Raw genomic sequence first — 21,016 nt, forward strand, 5'->3', positions numbered from 1 at the left:
ACCCAGTGTATTTATATATTTGGAAGTAGCTGTGCAGTATACAGTATTTCATACAAACACTAAACATGAACATACAAACATTTACTACACTATTTCTGTATACAAACACAGTCTGCCTGTAAGATCTCCTTTGTGTTTTCTTTTACATTTTATTGCTAAATGAGTCACAAGATTGTTTGGATAGTTACCTACAGTAAGTGCAACTGTCAGACTATGTAATGGAGTTTTGACTTCTCTAATATATGAATTGAAAATATTAATTATCAATGGGTTAAGTTGGTTGCCTGTTGCCAGCAAAAGTATTGATGCTATTATTCCCACACACATGGACATGCACAGGCACACACAGGTTCATGAGGAGTTTCACTGTTCAGAGATGATATAAATGCTGGTTCAGCACTGATTTTCTCACTGACAAAGACAAGCAAGTAGAAGTGGATAATAACAGATTAGCCCGGGTAGTGAGGACAGCACAGGGGATTGTGGGCTGCAGTCTACCAGATCTGGACTCAGTTTACACTGCCCGAGTCCAGAAGAAGGCAAGACGCATTGCCACAGACCCCACCCACCCGGGCAACAAACTGTTTGTACCGCTTCCATCAGGAAAGCGGTACAGGAACATTAAAACCAGCACCAACAGACTCAGGGACAGCTTCTTCCCCAGAGCTGTTAAAGCAATAACCCCCCTACAGTGAAACACTCATACACATAGTCTGGCACTAAGTGCACTTTGTTGTTATCTACCTCACTCCGTATTCCGTATTTTGTACTTTGCATTTTATATTTTTATATTTTTTCTAAGGTGTGCAATTTTAATTTTTTCTATTTATAAGTGTGTTTTGAAGCTGAGAATCTGCACAAAATTTCGTTATGCTTGCATAATGACAATAAAGACTCTTGAATCTTGAATCTTGAATCTTAACAGATAAATAAAAAGACTAGATGTAAGAACTTTCTGTCATGGATAAAAAAGATCTCCTTGAGTCTGATGAAGAGAAACAACTGAGACAAAGAAAGTCTTTTAGTTGGTTTAATGTTGACCACAGAGTAATGTTCTTGCAGGAGGGCTGGCAGTTTCAAACTGACTGACCAAGAGCAATTGAGAGGAAGATGTATTTGTGTCTCTGTGTGAGTCTTCCTGTTAAAAGGGATTTTCCCTTGCCACTGTCTGCTTGCTCGGGAGTTCAGGCTCTGGGTCTCTGTAAAGCATCTTGAGACAATTTTGACTGTATAAGGTGCTATATAAAAATAAATTGAAATTGAAATTGAGTCTGAGGAAGAGCGGTGTCTGTGGGAAAGAGGAGTGTTTATGTACTCTGAATGGGGGGTAGCTGAGTGTGTTATTTTGTGAGTGAGGGGTGGTAAAGTCTGAATCTGGGGTGCCTGGATGCCCTGGATGAATTAACCTATAAAAGAGAGGTGTTTGTGAAGAGTGAGAGGTGTCTGGGTGTGCCCTGAGTAAGAGGTGTTAATTTCCATTACACTTTCCAATACTGTTTTTGAGATAGTAGGAACAGGAAAGATCCTGTTGGACTTGTTCACACCAGTTTCTATGAATCTGGTTCCTCCAAGGTAAATAGTCATGAATACTGCAAAAGTTTAATCATCAGTGCAGGACAAGTTGGGACATGATCTGCTTGGATGATGACATTCTTTTAGTCGCTAAAGGCAGAAATGTTTGCTCTGCACAACTGATACAATAGCTTGTGTTTTCCCACCTTACTCAGAAAAACAAAGGCAGGTGAATCAGATTGGGACATTTAAAAGTATTACGGTAATTAAATTTTTGCTTTTGCTGTTCTGAACAGACAGTCTCTCCTGAGAGACTCAGAAAACTTCATTGTGTTGAACTGAAGTTTTATATTGTGAAAAATCAGACAAGATAATTGGCTAATGTTAATTTTTAAACACACAACGTACATATTTTTTAATGCAGATGCTTTAAAGTTATTAGACGATTGTGACCAAGACTAAGCCAGACATATTACAGTGTAAGCATTCTATGGAATCGCTCTTCCAAGCTAAAATGGAATGATGATACCATATGTAAATTTATACAAGTATAAATACATTTTCTGACTTACAGTTACATGCTTAAGTCACCTCAAAGGACATTTCATCATACTGATAAATTTCTCCTATTGGGTGGGTAGGTTGGTGGGTACTTTATTGATCTCAAGGGAAAATCAGTATGCAGTAGAAGCAGTACAAGACAAAAATCACAAATTGGCATGCATAAAAGTAAAAAAGTACAAAAATATAAAGTATAAAAGAGTATAAAAATATAAAATATATAATGGAAAATCCTAAACACAATAACAGAATAAAAGAATAAAAGCAGTTCAATGGTGTGCAAAGAAGTGTTCCGTGAAAAAGTGACCAAGAAGTGTGCAATGTTAACCATCCAGTAATACAGTCCAATTCTGTCCTCACCGAGAGGAGTTGAGGAGGCATATGGCCTGAGGGACAAAAGACAGTACAGTAGTTTAAAATATGCTACAAATCTGACCTGCCAGACTCCAGCTGAACACACTGGACACTGCCATAACCTCTCTGTATTTTAAAATTCATTTTCTTTCTCTCATAAAAGATGCTGTTAGGTTAACGACTATAATATGACCTTAATATTATATCATTGTTATTATCAGTGTGGGGCAGCTGATGGCCAAAGAAGCACCAAACCGTATCACTAAACAAAGAAAAAGCATCCACAATCCATTTCAGCCAGGCGTTCTCTTTGAGAAAATTTAAGTGAAATGAATTTTGAATATTTACTCAGCCTGTGTGTTAGTTTTGGGATTCTGTACATCAACACAAGACACCAGCTGGGACTGAGAACCATGTCATCACACAGCTGATCTCTCCTCAGGTCCAGTAAGGAGGGTTCAGTTCACTCCCAGAGGCCACTTAACCAGCACAGCCCCACCTCCTCTGTCACCTCTGTGGGCTCCTTGTCCCGCACCCAATCCTCCATACTCAGTAGTATGCTCAGTGCTTCCCAGTCCTCCCATCCTTCCCATCCCTCCTTCCCTCACCAGCACCCCCAGAGCCAGGGAGAGACCTTCTCCAGCACGGGACCTCGAAGCCTGCAGAGCCCTAGTTCTCACCAAGCAGGTGAACCCTACATCCCAGGGCCCATTCACCCACCAAGAGGTCTTGGTTTCCCTCATGACCCTTATGGCTCTACCCCAAGAATGCACCATCAGCAGCAGCAGCACCACCAGTATCAACAACAACAGCAACAACAGTTCCAAGGACCACCTCTACAGCTCCAGCCACCAGTTCTGGCTGGACATTGTCCACACCCACCCTCCTTCTCTCAACTGCAGGCTGAGCCCTTTGCTGTGGTGACACGTGCCCAGCAGATGGTGGATGTACTGACAGAGGAGAACAGGATACTGAGGCAGGAGATGGAGGCCTGCCGTGAGAAAGTCGCTAAGTTGCACAAGGTAACATTAAAAGGATAGTTTAAGTTTGTTTTAAGTACATCTTAAAACAATACAAAAACAATAAAAAGGTTATTGATTGCTGTAAATGTAAAAGAGGACAAAATCCACTGTTTTGTGTAAAAATGCATTCTAAATTTCAGCTGAAGTTAATATGAGACTATTTGTAAAAGCAAGTGGATATCTTCCTACTTGCTCCCACTTCCTGCATTTTTAGTATGAGACTTTTCGGCAGAGAAATTCTAAAATGTAAGTAACCATATGTGATGCATATACATATGTGAAGCAAAAAGTTGTATGTTGTTTTCAACAAAACCATTGGATAAATAATTGTCATGTTAAACTAAACAAACAATGATCATACTTTGCTTTGGTTGAATTCTGTTAAATTTTTACAGTTTGATTTATTAAACCCAAAACACTGGCAAGTTGAGTTGGGTTGGCAAGTTGAAACTAATTCCATGTGAACACTGAAGACATTGCATTTGGGGAAGTCTGGGGTGTAAACTGCGTTTAGTAGAGGCACCAAGCTATGTTAATAGATGACTACCAGTCGTTATTGGACGATATTTGTTACGAATAATTTCATCAGTGGTCTACATAAAGGACAATCAAAAATAGCTGATCAGATTTAAAGGTCAGATATAGTTTCTCTGTCCACTGCTAAAATGTTCAGCAGGGCTTGAACAGCGTCCTAAGCCAACCAGGCTACAGAAAATGTGTTTGGGACAATCAAACTATCGCTTAGCAGATAACTTGAAATGAGCACTGACAGCACAGAGCATGTCTTCTTATGCTGTTACTACAGTTACTCTTGCTACTTAGTGTGAGGCCTACAAGAACTATGAAAATTGTTATATATTCTTGCTGTTGATCTGTCCGTCAGTCACAAGCAACTTGCTGGCAGGAATTCATGAATATGTTGTACCAAGAGGGCAAATCTGCGTTGAAATCTGCAGGAGGAGCACGTTAGCTGTTATCAGTTAGCAGACAGTGAACAGCAGAGTCCCACAGTGTGTTTGGCTAAGTAGTGACCAAGTAGTGTAGGAGTGGCCTCAGAGCACAAAGACCTCAGTACAAAGACTAAGACACTGATTTTTTTCTAAATTTCAGCTGAAATTGAAAAAGCAAATGAAACACAGAACTTTTACTAAATTCTGCCTTTTTCCTTTTTTTGTTTCAAACTATTTAAACTATTATAACTGTTATTAAATTCTACTACTAACTACTTTAAAACAAACACCATAAACAAAATAAGTAAAATTATTCATTTATTTACCATTTTAAGGATGTTTTTTATTAAAGATGATAAAGTAAAGCAAAGAAACAGCATTATGATCAGTTATCATGATACGGATACTGCTTCTATTAATCAGTGATTAGTCATCAGTGCCAAAAAAAAACTCTGAGTCAAAATTAGTCTGATAAATGGATATAGCTGTGGACATTCAGCAGAAAAATGTATTCTACATTAGGTTAAAGATTTGATGTATCTCCTTCTCCTTCCCTCCTTTCCTCCCCTTGGCCAGTTGGAAACAGAGATCCAGCTGGTGTCAGAGGCCTATGAAAACCTTGCCAAATCCTCCTCCAAGAGGGAGGGCCTTGAGAAAACCATGAGGAACAAGCTGGAGCTGGAGGTGCGTCGGCTGCACGACTTCAACAGGGATCTCCGAGGTGAGAGAACAGGGAGGTGCAATAACTACCAGAACGACAATCCTGTTGCAACACACTACAAATTCAGCATGTTACTGCACTGTTTGAACTAGCTTCTCCTATGTTTCTTTTTTTTTCTTTTTTGACATAAAGGGTGGCCACTTAAATCTTTATGTATTGTACTCACCACTGAGAAAGTTTATTAAAAAAGTAAATTAGTTTGTTTATTAGTTGCTACAGTAGTATATGTGCTCATTCTGCTATATTTGTGGGACTGACTGATTGACAGTACTTGTAGGTGCAACTACACAGCAAACACATCTGAGACTGGAGAGAAGAAAGCTGAGTTCATGGCTTCGAGCACAGACTCAGCCCACTGAAAACATCTCACAGGTCACCAGCATGAGCCTTTTTTCTTTGCTGCTCCTTTTTTAGAGGAATATTTGTGCATGTGTCATGGATTTGTTGTTCCATACTTTGTTTGGAAATCAACATATGCTCGCTGTAGTTACTGTTTTGGAGATCTTCAGCCCAAACAAAGAGTATGTCCTTTCATGACAGCATTTGAGCAGGTTATGATAGAGCAGTAGATGTTTCTATTTCACATCCTTTACAATGAACCAACCATTGTGTGGAATCAATTTCACATACGGATTTGCTTGTTGGATTGTATTTAATAGCATATGTGGAGAGAACACCTTTGGCTCAGGAGGTAGAGTGGGTCATCCTCTAATCAGAAGGATGGTGGCTCTTTCGTCGGTTTGTTCGTGTTCGTGTTTGTGTGAATAGGTGTATGCTAGTTTGTGTTCTAAAATTTGAGTTTGATTTTGAGTTTGGTCATTCAGTCCATAGTCCATTTAATTCTGTGACTAACTTTGGTGTGTATGGAGGATTCATTGTTAACACGTAAAAACTGAGATCAATCTGATAAATCGGTCTTAAACTAGCTTATTATAGTTTCTTTTATCGTAATAAGGTGTGATGGTCCATTGTACAAAATGTGTGACTAAAATTCAATATGACTGTCCTATGATGACTGAAATTCTCAAATAAACTATTGTTATGTAGAAAGTCACTTGACTCACTGCTCTCTTGATGATCTTTGAGAAAAACGGAAGGTTACATATAAGTCTGTAGATAACTAAAATCTGTGGATCAGGAGTAGGCTTTTTTATGATTAGGTTTAATTTAGTTTTACAGCTATTTTGATGGACTGTGATACATGTCCTGTTAATAGAGAAAGACTGATCGGACTGCTACTAAGGGTAAAACTTCTTTAAACAGTCTAATTGGGATGGGGTTTAAGAGACATGTTGATTGTTTGGATTAAGTTAATTGAGGTAGGTCCATGGAAGAAAAGCGGTCTAGATAAATATCCAGTTTTCCAGCTGTTTCTAAGGTTCCAATTGAGGGCAGCAGTCAACAAATCTTGACTCTTAAAAGTACATTTTTGTCATAAAAAAGACTGTTATTACTGAGGGTTATAGGAACACAAGGTAGTGCTCTGTCAGCCTGGCTAGAGTGCAGAAAAGAAATCTGTGGCTATTCTTATTTTCCTCTATTTAGACTGGTGCGACATTGCATGACAGAACAATACACTTCTGAAATAAATTCTCAGTTTTTCCAGTACGTTTTGTCACAGGTTATCACCTGATATCATCACCTGTTGAAGGTGACAGGATTTTGTGCTAAAGCAAAAGCAGTTTTTTTAACCATTAGTCTGGAACAAACTTGGTTAACTTGGTTATATAGTTTTGCCACTGTAATAAAAACAAAGGATCTAAGTATCTGGTGGATCATGGGGGTGTTAAACACCCACCAGTGCAGATGAAAATTTATCTCATGTTGTTCAGGCAGGCAGTGTTCACAGACTCTCTCCAGCAAATTCTAGCAACAACCAATAAAATGAAATGCATCTTCTTCATAAATAAATTATGAATTTCTTTCAGTTTAAACATGATTGGAAACATTTAAAATACATTATGCACACAACTCAACAAAATATATAACAAGGGTGTTTGTGTAGATTCTTCTCAAGTTCATCTTGCATAGAAGAGCTTAAGCTGGGGCAACTGGACTTAAATTTAAAAGCAAAGACATTTCACCATTCATCTAAAAGACGTCTTCAGTTCTGATTGACTGATTGGGAGGTATGTCTGTATTCAGCGAAGGCTTCTACCTCATGGGATTTAATTATAACCTAGGTGCTTATAAGGTACTTTCATCCACGTATCTAAACCACTGACTCCATGAAGTCTAGCTGCCCCAACTTAAGCAACTTTCACAACTTAAGCTTGTCTCCACATATAACAAGGGTCTAGTTCTTTTTAGACATTTTAATTCAGAAATGCTCCATATTGTATCAGCTGTCAGTTCTGGAGAGTTGACAGATCCTTAGTTCTTGGTGTGGTTGTCTTGACTTTGAGCCTGTGTGCTGTGTATTTTTTTGAAGAGCGCATGGAGACGGCCAACAAGCAGCTTGCTGCTAAAGAATGTGACGGCTCAGAGGACAACCGCAAAACCATCTCCCAATTGCTTGCACAGAGTGCGTACCACACACACATGCACACATACACACATAGACACAGAGCCTGGGACAGTAAACATGCCATTCCTGGCATTCCACTGGTTTATTGTCTATTTGACTGGAAATGTCTGAAGTAATACAAAACATCAGGTTGTTCTCAAATTAGGTACTTCTCAAATTGATCCATGCATGTTAATATATACTCATCCTCCACTTAATTAGGTGCACCTGTTCAACTCTTTGTTAACACATATGTCTTATCAGTCAGTCACATGTCAACAACTCAGTGCATTTAGGCATGCAGACCTGGTGAAAACCACCTGAAAACACATTATGTCAATTCAATTCAGTTTATTTATATAGTGCCAATTCACAACAAAAGTTATCTCATGACACTTTCCAATTTGAGCAGGTCTAGATCAAACTCTTTAATTAAATTGTAAATAGAGAGAGCCCAACATTCCCCCTTGAGGAAGCACTTGGCGACAGTGGCGAGGAAAAACTGCCTTTTAGAAGGCAGAAACCTCGGAGCAGACCCCGGCTCAAGATGGGCGGCCATCTGCCTTGACCGGTTGGGTTAAGAGAGAGGGAGAGAGAGAGGGAGATAAAGAGAGAGAGAGAGAGCAAGAGAGAGCAGGAGAGCAAGAGAGAGAGAGAGCAAGGGAGAGGGGGTGGGGTGTGAGAGAAGGAGCACACAAGCAGAGATGCATAGCAGCAGTAATAATACCAAAAGTTTCGGAAATGTAGGTAATGATAATGATAATGAAGTATACAGAAGGTATTATGGTGATTTTGATAACAATAGTAGTAACAATAATGGTAGTAGCTGTACTGATTCGTAACAGATTTAAATCAGATTATGACTAAACACCTTGTTGAATGTCACAAAGCTCAAATCATCTCAAACTGGTTTCATGAATATGACAGTGAGGTCACTGTACTCAAATGACCTCTGCAGTCACCAGATCTCAACACCTTTGAGATATGGTGGAATGGGAGATTTACATTACAGATGTGCAGCTGAAAAATCTGCAGTAACTGTGTGATGCTATCACGTCAATATGGACCAAAATTTCTGAGAAATGTTTTCAGCACCTTGTTGAATCTATGACACAACGAATTAAGGCAGTTGTCAAGGCACAACAAGGTCCAACCCTGTACTAGCAAGACTACTAGCAAAAGTTGCCTGTGAGGGTATATCATGAATAACCTTTTCAGAAAATAAGAAAGGACTTTGTTTTTGTTTGTACATGTGGTCATGTGTTTTTTCAGACAAAGAGACGCTGCGTGAGAAGGAAAAGCTGGAGATGGAGTTGAATGCATTGCGCTCTACCACAGAAGACCAGAGGAGACACATTGAGATAAGAGACCAGGCGCTCAACAACGCCCAGGCCAAAGTGGTCAAGCTGGAAGAGGAGGTAACTCCTATTCCTGTTATGTAATCCTGTTTGGTGGATTTGGGTTTATGACTTGTTGCCATGTTTATCAAAGCCAGAAAATCCTCATCCCCTCACATAGTGCTTATACAACATGTAAAAATCCTAAGACATTAGCTGATATGCAGCAATGCTCCCAACTAGCACTATTGTGATTACATCACAACATCATCAATAAGTGATAAAGCTCGAAACTGCTGCTCTGTGACTGTTAGAGAGCATCTGCTGGCTCGTACAAGAACATAAAGTATTGTAGTAATCTAAGCCACATGAAATAAAAGCATAGATAATACTACTTTGCAAATGAAAGCAAACCAAATCTTTAAAATGTTGAAGAGCTGTGGAGTGCAAGATTGGAGTAGTGACATTTTTAACCAGAAATTTTAAAAACACATTTTCTTTCCCTTTTATGCTTTTGTTTGAGATTTTGGACAATAGAAAAATGACAGAAAATGTGAAGAGAGATGGGGAATGACATGCAACACAGGCATTCAGGCAAGACTCAAACTGACACTGTGGTTCACAGTTGGCACCTTAACCCCTGATGGCAATATTTCTGTAGTAGTATAATAAAATTGATAAGTCTGTCAAGTCATAAAATTAATAAAATTAATAAAAGATTAGGTAGGATGTGGACTGCTGAAAGGAAACAGGGGAAACATGTTGAGCTAACTTCATGCACCTTCGAAAGCAAAAATAGAATATACATATGCATAACATACAAATTGCTGTATGGACAATTTTACACATTTGTTTCTTCTTTTCAGATTTTTAAGTATTTAAATACTTGACCCTGCTCTGTGTTGTTGTTTCAGGATCCAAAAGAACTTGAATCTCGTTTTTGCAGTTTTATTTAACAAAACTAAAGATATACACAAAACTAGCTGACAGGACAGAGCATGACGCGACCTGAAACCATCCGGCATGGTCCTTTCACATAATAATGCCTGCAATAATGCATTGAACACACTAAATGATACTGGTCCAGATTGCATATACTCATTCATGTGCTGTCGACATTTTTGCTCCAGTTGAACAGTCAAAAAACATGGTCAGTCAAAAGAAAACATGAACTAGAATGGCACTCAGAGAGCAGACAAGGCCAATAGACAAGAATTATTCAGAATTATGTCAAAACATTGTACATAAATGAAACATCACCACCTCAGCTGTGCATTTATTATGTAAATCTTGAAATATTTCACATACTTAACATACATTTGTGAAAACCGGAAAACATTTTATAATCATGTTCCGATCTACAATTATCAAGTGTGTAGCCTGAACTTAAATAATGAACATGGCAGCTTGTAATCAGGAACACAAAGCAATTTGTGCATGAATGAAATTTAAATTTGCATATAAAAAACCTTATTACACTAACCAGTATAATTTAGTAATTTCATATTCTATTTAGTATTTCATATTCAAACCGAGTGTTCCTTCATTTAGTTCAATTCCATTTTATTTATTGTTGTAATAATCCAGCCTGGAAATGCATGGACTAATTTTTCTGCATTTTTTTGAGACAGCATACTGTAAGCCTGACTTTTGCAATTTTATGCAAGTGGAAGAAGGCAGTCAGACAGTAAATTTTTAGTTGATTTCCGGAAAACCTTTATTGCGTTTCTTGTCTTTGTTGGCACCAACTGATGGCATATTTTGCAGACCCTCTTAATATCCAAACCACTTCTAAATATCCTGCCTTAAAATTTCTTCACAAGAAATTTTGAGTGGGCCAATGGCGCTCGCCGGGGCTCTGCTGCCGGGACCCTGCCTGCCTGGCTGGAAACATTCCTTGGTAGATCTCAAAACATGTTTGAAGCTTTTATTTTGAAAATCTCTTTAACAGCCATTTCCTGTAATTTGAAAGAGGTTTATATTTTGAAAATCAGTGTGTGTGTGTGTGCGTGTCTCTGTGTGGTCATATATGCATGTTGTTGTGTGTGTATCTTATTAATATACACTGGGTGTCCATTGGGCTCCATGTATTAGTAGTGGGAGCAGCCATTTTGTGTGCTGACTATATGAGCAGCTGTGCACGTTACCATGGAAACAGGCCCCCTCCATGCCCCAGCCCCTCCCTTCCCTTTTAGCCAGGGAGCGTCACAGAGCAGAGAGAGAGAGAGAGAGAGAGAGAGAGAGAGAGAGAGAGAGAGAGGCTGATATTTTGCAAATCTGTGTGTGTGTGTGTGTGTGTGCGTGTGGACATATATACCTTTTGTCGTGTGTGTATCTTATTAATATACACTGGGTGTCCATTGGACACGTGCCGAAAATCTGTCCGGAAGAAGGAAAATAATAAAAATAAGAAGAAGAAGAAGTATGAGCAATAGTAATAGTGGAACAATGCACTAGAATGGGGCTTAATACAAGCCCCATTCTAGTGCTATTGGCCCACTAATTAAAAGAAATCAACTATCTAATTATCTATTCTCTCACTGCTTTACGGATTCTTCTTTGTCCCAGACAAACAGATGAACAACCCAAAAAAGACCTCTGTGGCAGAGATTAAAGAAAATGCAGAGCAGTGATGCACTGATATCCATTACTACACTACATATCTCTTAACATAAATTAATTTCAGTTTATGTACAATTTCACCATCAGTTCTGAAACACATGAACAACCCAACAGTTTATCTCCATTTTATTTGTGGATGTAAGCGACTGAATCATAATTCCTGATTGTACAGAAAACCAGAAAGTGGATGAACTGATGGATGTTTGTGTTTTAATGTTCAGCTATGTTTTCTCTTCCAAAATCATTTGACCAACTGAAAAGGTTTGTTTCCAATCTGTTTGATCAGAGCAGCAACACTACCCAATAAAAATATATATGAAATAAAGCAAATAAAAACCTACTGATACTGGTGCTCAAAAAGATGAAGCTGGTCCATCACTGTTGACACTGTTTTGACATGCTTGTTGGTTTTAGAGCTAAAGAGGACTGCAAATAAGCAGTGAACAAAGACAGAAAAAAGTTAAACAACATCTTTGCTAATTTCAGATCTCAAAAAACAAACAATACTCTTCCAGAGTCCAACTAGAAACAACATAAGTCCAGGCAACAGGAAATAAAAAAAAACAATTAAACAAACACAGTCCAGAAATCCAAACAGAAAATCCTTTTCCAGAGACAAACCAAAAGTCCTGCACCAGAAATTAAGCAGGCAGGTGAACCTGAAAACAGACACTGATTCCAGTGAACATATAAATACACGGGATGATGCAGCAAGCCTAACTGTGTACCTCTTCATGAGACGGCATAATCTGACAAGGGCAGACGGGAGAGTCAGCCTTTAGTAGCGGAGGAGATTTGGCTGACGATGAGAAACAGGTGTGTGGGTAATCTGCCTGCTCCACCCTGCTTCACTCCGGTTGGACAGGCTCACAGACACACCAATGAGCCACTGGGAGACCAGGAAAAAGGAAAAAAAGAGAAACACAAAACAATGAGCAACACAATGCAAGAGAGTAATCCTAACAGCTCTTCCTTCTTCTCTTCCTTGGGAAGACAAAATTAAGATGGGAGAAAAATGAAGAGAGATATTTTTGTGTAGGGAAGACAGAGCTCTTGCATTTTGAATTGTTTCAGGAAGCAAACTTTCCTTGCTTCCTGAAAATTTGCTTCCTGAATTGTTTCAGGAAGCAAATTTTAGGGGCCAAACCCACACTGGAATGTCAGTGGAAAGTGAAGGATCCAACTGTCCAGCTGGGAAAATATGGCACAGAAGTTTCCATGGTTTCCCCGACAGCAGCTGTATTCTTGTCTGGAGCCACCAGAATAACTGCAAAGACCCCCTCCTGAATGCTCATTAAAAGGCAAGGAATCAGGGGAAAGGCAAGGGAAAAAGAGAGCTCTGAGCTCTGTGAGATAACAGAAAGAAAGAAAGAAAGAAAGAAAGAATGCCCATAAGTGACTAAGGTAGATCTTGAGGTTTCTCAGTCCTGGAGTATTCGTAGCTTTTTGGCAGCAAATTTGTTGTCATGAGGCATCAAATAACCTCACAGATAGCATGGTCCTATGTGAATTAGCACAGCAGAGTTAAGATGTAAGTATTGCTGTGTGTGTGTGTGTGTTATACGCAGCTGAAAAAGAAGCAGGTTTACGTAGAGAAAGTAGAGAGGATGCAGCAGGCTCTGGCTCAACTCCAGGCTGCCTGTGAGAAGAGAGAACAACTTGAGCATCGACTGCGCACAAGACTGGAGAGAGAGCTGGAGTCGTTACGCATGCAGCAGGTAAAGCACTAATAAAAAAATGTTATACAATGATTTTTATTATTTAATATTAACAGATTATTTTTAGAACATACAATTGCTAAAATTAATATATTTTGAAGGTAATATGCAGTTAGGTACATATATATTAGGACAAGCTTTTTGGGGTTTGGCCTCTGTACACCTCTGTACAGGTTCAATTTGAAACGAAAAAATCAAGATGTGAGCAAAGTAAAAACTTTCAGGTTTAATTCAAGGGGTTTGACAAAAGTTTAGGAACTACAACCATGCCTATACATCCACTCCAATTTTTGGTGGCTCATAAATGATTGGACAAATGGCTGACAAGCAGTTTCATGGCCAGGTATGGCCTGAATTTGCTCATCTTGAGGAATTCATTTCAAATTTAGTGTGGTCGTGTACAGAGGCTAAATGCCAAAAAACCTATACTTGTCCCAATATACATGTACTTAACTGTGGGTGAATCAGCAAAAGACATCAACGATGATAACTCCGTGTATGATCTGGCTCCCTTGTTCTTGTCTTTTCTGTCCTTCCCAGCGTCAAGGAGGCTCTCAGGGCAGTGGTACTGTTCCATCAGAATACAATGCCACAGCACTCATGGAGCATCTGAGAGAGAAGGAGGAGCGGATCCTGGCTCTGGAGGCCGACATGACCAAGTGGGAGCAGAAGTACTTGGAGGAAAGCGTGATGAGACAGTTTGCCCTGGACGCTGCTGCCTCAGTTGCCACTCAAAGGTATATGTGCATAAGACTTATTGACGTTCATTCTCTGAGCCATTATTTCAGACACTGATGTCTCTCAAATGTTCATAAGATGAATTGTGGCATTAGCACAAACCACTTGCCCTAGGTTCTTGTTCTGGTTTCTGAGGATTCATTACAATCATAGACAGTTTCTAAAGGAACTTTTGTAGTCTCAGATTAAATTCCATGGTCACATTCCAGACTGCAACTGTGATTATAAGCTCAGGTTATTGACCACTGATATATATTAAGATGGATGATGTGTCTTCACTTCCACTCACTGTACAAAAGTGAAGCCAAAAAAAAATCCCAGATACCAGCCATTATGCAGTAGTGATAGAGTGGTGGAACAGCTGGATGAAGTTCCTGCTCATACCCCAACCTGAACTAATCACAAGCGGGTATTAGTTGTCAATCATGACATTTGACACACTTTTTATAACATCACATAACTAAATTAAACCAAACTTATCAGAGAAATGAGCACTTGAACACACATTAGCATGATAAGAACAACCTAAAATGACAGAAACTGTCTTTGGGTAACTTGTTCTTTTTCTGCTACTTCTTCTTATAATAATAGTAATAATAATAATAATTATTATTATTGTTATTATTATTATCATTATTAGTAGTAGTAGTGTCAGGAAAAGTTCTGTCAGGAATGGACGGCGTCGCTGACGCAAAAAAGAGTTGAACCCCGATGCAGAGTCCAAGGAGCAGGCAGGCAGGCAGAGGTCCGAGTAAAAGTCTTTATTTAATGATAACAAAACCTAACTGAAAAAACACACACTTACTGTGACTCTGAATCTAAGACAAACTGTGGGAAAAATCTCCTGGCATGGCATGGCATGACAAGGTTAGTCAAGGCAAAAAGCTCCTGGCATTACACATAAGAACATTCAACACTCGGACAAAGGTGACTGGGAAGACAAGGACTAAATAGACATCACAACGAGACACAGGTGACACACATCAGGAGGGAGAAAGCAATCAGGAAAACAAAGCAAAGCTACATGAAAACAGGGCACACAGGGGAAGAGACACTTTCAAAATAAAACAGGACATGACCAAAAACCTTGAACATTACATGGAAGCACAAGACACACATGGAACATGACACATGGACAGAAATCAAAAGACAAAGCATAACAAAAACCCAGGCATGACAGAACCCCCCCCTTAAGGAACAGATCCCAGATGTTCCTAAACACAAAGAGCAGTTCAAAACCAGGCCGGACAGGGGGAGAGAGACCAGGAAGGAGGAAAAACCAAAGGGCATGAAACAAGAAAAACAAAGTCTGAGAGTCAGCCATTCAGGCATTGGCCCGACCTGAAGTCTCAGGCGGCCGGCCCCAGTTCAACACCCAGGTGGGGCTCGATAAGTCAGGGGGTCTGCCCAAATGTCGGGCCAGGACCCAACATGAGGCCTCAGGCGGTCTGCCTGAGTGCTGGGTCAGAACCAAGGGACAATCCATGAGCCGCCACTGTGGTGACCTGACGAGGCGTGAAGACCTGACGACGAAACCTGGAGACCCGATGACCTGACTTGGAGACCTGAGGACCTGACGTGGAGATCTGACGAGACGTGAAGATCCGGTGACCTGACGTGGAGACCTGACGAGACGTGGAGACTTGGCGACCTGACGTGGAGACCTGACGAGACATGGAGACTTGGCGACCTGACGTGGAGACCTGACGAGACGTGCAGACTTGGCGAGATTTGGTGACCTGACGAGACGTGGAGACTTGGCGGCAAGACGTGGTGACCTGACGTGGAGACCTGACGAGACGTGGAGACTTGGCGGCAAGACGTGGAGACTTGGCGGCAAGACGTGGTGACCTGACGAGACGTGAAGATCTGGCGACAAGACGTGGAGACTTGGCGGCAAGACGTGGTGACCTGACGAGACGTGAAGATCTGGCGACGAGACGTGGCGACTTGGAGACCTGACGAGGAGACCTGGTGAGACGAGGCGTGAAGGCAGGCAGACCCAGACCTGGAACAGTGGGCTGCGATCCATCAGCTGAAGCATGGGGCCCTGGCGTAGCTTGGGGTGCTGGTGGACCCAGACCTGGAACAGTGGGCTGCGATCTATCAGCTGAAGCATGGGGCCCTGGCGTAGCTTGGGGTGCTGGTGGACCCAGACCTGGAACAGTTGGTTGCGGCGCATCTGCTCCTCCCAGAGTTGCACCAAATCGGGAGGCCGGGCCGCCAGTCCGGTGCCCGCATTAGGAGACTCTACGGGTTTCATGTTGGGTCAGTGCGTTCTGTCAAGGATGGGTCGGCGTCGCTGACGCAACAAAGAGCTGAACCCCGATGCAGAGTCCAAGGAGCAGGCAGGCAGGCAGAGGTCCGAGTAAAAGTCTTTATTTAATGATAACAAAACCTAACTGAAAAAATACACATACAGTGTGACTCCGAATCTAAGACAAACTGTGGGAAAAATCTCCTGGCATGGCATGGCATGGTTAGTCAAGGCTTAGTCTCCTGGCATTACACATAAGAACATTCAAAGCTCGGACAAAGGTGACTGGGAAGACAAGGACTAAATAGACATCACAACGAGACACAGGTGACACACATCAGAAGGGGGAAAGCAATCAGGAAAACCAAAGCAAAGCTACATGAAAACAGGGCACACAGGGGAAGAGACACTTTCAAAATAAAACAGGACATGACAAAAACGTTGAACGTAATACATGGAAGCACAAGACACACATGGAACATGACACATGGACAGAAATCAAAAGACAAAGCATAACAAAAACCCAGGCATGACAAGTAGTAATAATAGTAGTAGTAGTAGTACTAGGAGTAGTATTTTACATATTTTGTGTGTACTGTAATGGCCAAATGTGAACATCTATCCCAGGATGAGACAAGCATTCAGGAGTTTAGTGTGGTTTTTGGATAATTTTAACACTGTTGTAAGCTATTGGAAGATCTGCCCTGTTTTGCAGGGATACATCTGCAGCAGCTATAAGCCATTCTCCTAGTAGCAGCTATGACACATCAGTGGAGGCTCGAATCCAGAAGGAAGAAGAGGAGATCCTCATGGCCAACCGGCGCTGTCTGGATATGGAGAGCAGGTAAGCACTCTCCTCCTGCAAACAGCCTCCCAGACACAGTTCACGTTGCATACATCTCATTCATCTGATATACATGTTTGATGTTTCCACCTAATAACAACACTCAGTTAATCAGTGTTTGGCTGGAGATATTATCTGTTGGGCCTTAAAAAATGGTAGTTTATGTTTACCCAAAGCTAGCAGTTAGTCCAAGTATTGGTGAGACATCACTGTTGGGTAGAGGTGGTTTATCAAGGACATTAGCAGTCCATAAAATAAGGACAGCAGAAACGTCAGATAGGTTGGACCACCATGTTTATCTACATGACTTTCAATGCTACATTATGGCTGAAAATGACAACAGAAAGTTCAGTCGCCAGTTATTACAGTGATTTGGTCTATAAGCAAATCCTTTAGTAACCATGGAAATGAGTACATTGATTTCTTCTGATAAACAGTGAGGGAATAGGAGTTAAATGAGTGGTTCGGGTTGTGTGTTTTAGCAGTTTTTCATTAAAAGGTTCATCCTGGCTCTACCTGTCTTGTTTATAACAGATGCAGTCTAGTTGCAGTCATATAATCAATTATTTCTTGGTGAGCTTTTTGTGACACCAGAGGAGATTAACACATGAAGCACTCTGATGTGTTGCAAAATCTCTTGTCTCAAGACTATGATTTCTCCATCTGATAAGGCTTCCGATAATGCAGGATGATACCACTAAAACTATTCATTAAATGAGTTAGCCATCAATTCATGAAGCTGATTACTGTTTACTGGTCTTGATTTGTAAAAAAACAAGCTTGAATATGAAGTGGACCAGAATTACCGGGCAACAGGGTGTCATTTTGGTCCTCCCTCTTGTTCTGCCTAATCCAGGATAAAGAATCTTCATGCTCAGATTATAGAGAAGGATGCTATGATCAAGGTGCTTCATCAAAGATCCAGGAAGGAGCCAGTCAAGTCAGACGTACCGTCTGCTATGAGACCCTCCAAGTCCCTGATGTCCATCTCCAACACTGGCTCTGGTGGTTCAGGACTGCTTTCTCACAGCCTGGGACTCAGCAGCTCGCCCATCACTGAAGAACGCAAGGACACCAGCTGGAAAGGAAGCCTGGGTACGAATCAGCGGTCCTTACAGAGTGTTGAGCACATGTGACACTTTTTAGAACAGCAGCTGACATTGTAGGTTAGAACTGGGTATATAGTGTTTTTGAGTCACAATTGTTCTCATCTCATGTTCCTCCAGGGCTTCTACTTGGTCCTGAGTTTCGTACAGAGCCTCTTAGGGCCGAGTCAATCTCATCATCCCCCTCTCCGGTGCTTCCTTCCACCCCGATGGCTGCAGGTCACTCTAAGACAGGCAGCAGGGACAGTTACACACAGACCGAGAAGGCCCCAAGTCAGGACACAAGCAAGCCCAGCACTCCAGCCTTGCAGAGCATGACACTGCCCGCACGCCTGTCCAGCCCCAGCCCCATTTATATTCCTGACCGCTTAGCAGGTCAGTTCACACTGTCTGTTAGACATGTCAGAATGAGCCGGTTCGGTTGATGTGTAAGGATCTATGTTTTACTTATGTTTATTAACCTACATTCTCCAAATATAGTCCAGGTCTTCAGATGTCTTATTTTGTCAGACCAAAAATATTTAGTGAAAGATTGTATAAAACACTTACCTTTTGCTTGGCTAAGGACCAAAGAGATCAAGGAAGCTGATACCGCTTTCCACACATCAGTGTAGCATAGATGAGAGATTTTTTTCCAAAAAGTTACAGAACTAACCAGGTAACTTCACTGCTAACTAGCATTGTTAACTAACTGGTCAGCTGAGCTCCAAATTAGAGTTATTGTTGATTGCTAGTTTTTCAACAATAAATATTTCATAACCAGCAAACATTGTTTGTGTGTTAGCTATACAAACTCTGCATCATCATCGAAAAGTTAATGTCCATAACATTATGTTGTGAGAATGAAAGACAGTGGGTCCAGTCATGTGTGTGTCCGTTTGTGTATGTGTGGAAGAAAGAAATCTGTTTGGCTTATGTGCAATTATAAATTGAATAATTACATTCATATATTATACGATAGGTTTGTTTTTTTCTCTTGCGTTTATGACTGTAAGTGCCTGGTAAAATAAGCCATAATATTTAATCTGTTATTGCTTAACAGAGTTTCAGAACACTAAAGACAATTCTTAAGACAGTTCAAAACTTCAGGAAAAATTGGAGAAACAAAATCTTTATCTGAAATATAAATGCACAATTATGAAATTATCCTCATGACTGAAAGCTTTACTGTTCTTTGATAGCTATAAAAAACAAAATTACACCATTATCTTTTTTGGTTTATTCAAGACAGACAATTGCATTACACTCTTAAAAAACGTGCCAGTGTATTAATAGGAAAAAAACAAGGATTATAGAGTAGTATACTCTTAATAACATGTGACATTTAGTGCTCTGTATCTATAACCATTAATAAAACTAATGCAGCAAAAGATATAAATAAAACATACATACTATAAAGCATGTTTGAGAGATAAGTTGATGCCAAGCTATTAACTGATTACCTAGCAATAAAATCTTAAAATAAGTTCTTATAACTGATAGCAACCAATGCAGTGATTTTAAAATAGGTGACATGTCCACTGTTACTGTCTTTGAAATACATAAGGGCAGCACAGTTACTCAACTAATACCACATTGTTAGAAACAAGATAAACAAAGGGGGAGCAGAGAAAAGCAGTCCCTTACACATATTACATCAGCAAAGGGAGGAAGAAAGAGGGCAGGAGGAGGGATTAATATTGAAGTTTTTTTCAGTGCATTGTGTGATTACAAAAGAATGTAAATCACATGGACATTAATTTTTTGCTTCGATTGTATTAATGTTTTTGGTCCTATGTAGAGCATAAATAATAGGGAAGGGCGAGAACACTATTATTTGTATCTGTATTTGTTCAAATAACTAAATAATATCTGTCCATTCTTCAAATGGATGGGGATTAAACTGGAAGTGAGCGGCACTTAAATCCTAAGTGTGTGTGGCTAACAGGAAGTTGTTCATTCAAATTCATAAGGGTTGACAAGAAGTTGGTATCTTTATTATTTATAATAAAACTAATAGAAAACTACAGCCTCAAAGTTGAGCACAACATACAAGTTAGGCTTCTCACTGGTTTTAACAGACATCACATCACTCCTATCCTTGCATAATTTCACTGGCCGCCTGTCCATTTTAAAATTGATTTTAAGATCTCACTGATCACTTTTAAAACATGTCTGGGTCTGGCCCCGTCGTACATAACAAAGTTGTTGACCTCTGTGAGCTAGTTGCAGCCTGAGATGCTCAGGTGATCCTTTAAGTTGTTCCTAAATGCTATCAGAGCTCCTTAACTTTGAAACGACCTGCCTGAAGAGATGAGGCTCACAAGATCAGCGAGCCCTTTTAAATCACTTCATAAAACCCACTTTCATGAACAGGTTGTTACATGAAATTGTCTTTTTATTGTCTTTTAACTGTCCTTTTATTGTAAGCTCTTACACTTATTTTTGATTAATTTTCTATATTACTTTATTTGCTCTTCTGTTGTGCCTGATTGGAAGTTTTGTTTTTAACTGGTTGTTAAGCACCTTTGGAACTAGGTTCTTAAAAGGTGCTATATAAATAGTTAGTCGGCTACAACTAGTCAGCTATCCAAAGAGGATTTTTCTTCATCAGAAGTATGACTATGGACACAATCTAATATTTGTACTTGTGAAAAGTACATTACAGGTGCAGATGATGAACTTTTTACAAATACTTACAAAAAAAATGTCATACAAAAAATAGAGAGTGATTATTGTATATTGGTGTATAACACATATGGGTTAGAAATTTACTGACTGGATCATCA

At 40.1% G+C, this 21,016-nt stretch overlaps 1 protein-coding gene across 7 annotated transcripts in view; it reads left to right on the forward strand.

Annotated features, from left to right (window-relative positions):
* Positions 1-21,016, forward strand: part of amot (angiomotin) — a 57,055-nt gene that overhangs the window by 33,585 nt on the left and 2,454 nt on the right. For all 7 annotated transcript variants that reach the window (XM_046410097.1, XM_046410095.1, XM_046410100.1 and 4 more), the window contains 9 exons: positions 2,870-3,449; positions 4,976-5,120; positions 7,552-7,644; positions 8,899-9,044; positions 13,154-13,303; positions 13,844-14,040; positions 17,014-17,142; positions 17,999-18,237; positions 18,369-18,623. In XM_046410097.1, the coding sequence (XP_046266053.1) occupies positions 2,870-3,449; positions 4,976-5,120; positions 7,552-7,644; positions 8,899-9,044; positions 13,154-13,303; positions 13,844-14,040; positions 17,014-17,142; positions 17,999-18,237; positions 18,369-18,623 (1,934 nt within the window). The remainder of the gene's footprint in view (positions 1-2,869; positions 3,450-4,975; positions 5,121-7,551; positions 7,645-8,898; positions 9,045-13,153; positions 13,304-13,843; positions 14,041-17,013; positions 17,143-17,998; positions 18,238-18,368; positions 18,624-21,016) is intronic.

This window comes from Scatophagus argus, chromosome 14 (assembly GCF_020382885.2).
Source record: "Scatophagus argus isolate fScaArg1 chromosome 14, fScaArg1.pri, whole genome shotgun sequence".
In the NCBI taxonomy this organism is placed as follows: Eukaryota; Metazoa; Chordata; class Actinopteri; family Scatophagidae; genus Scatophagus; species Scatophagus argus.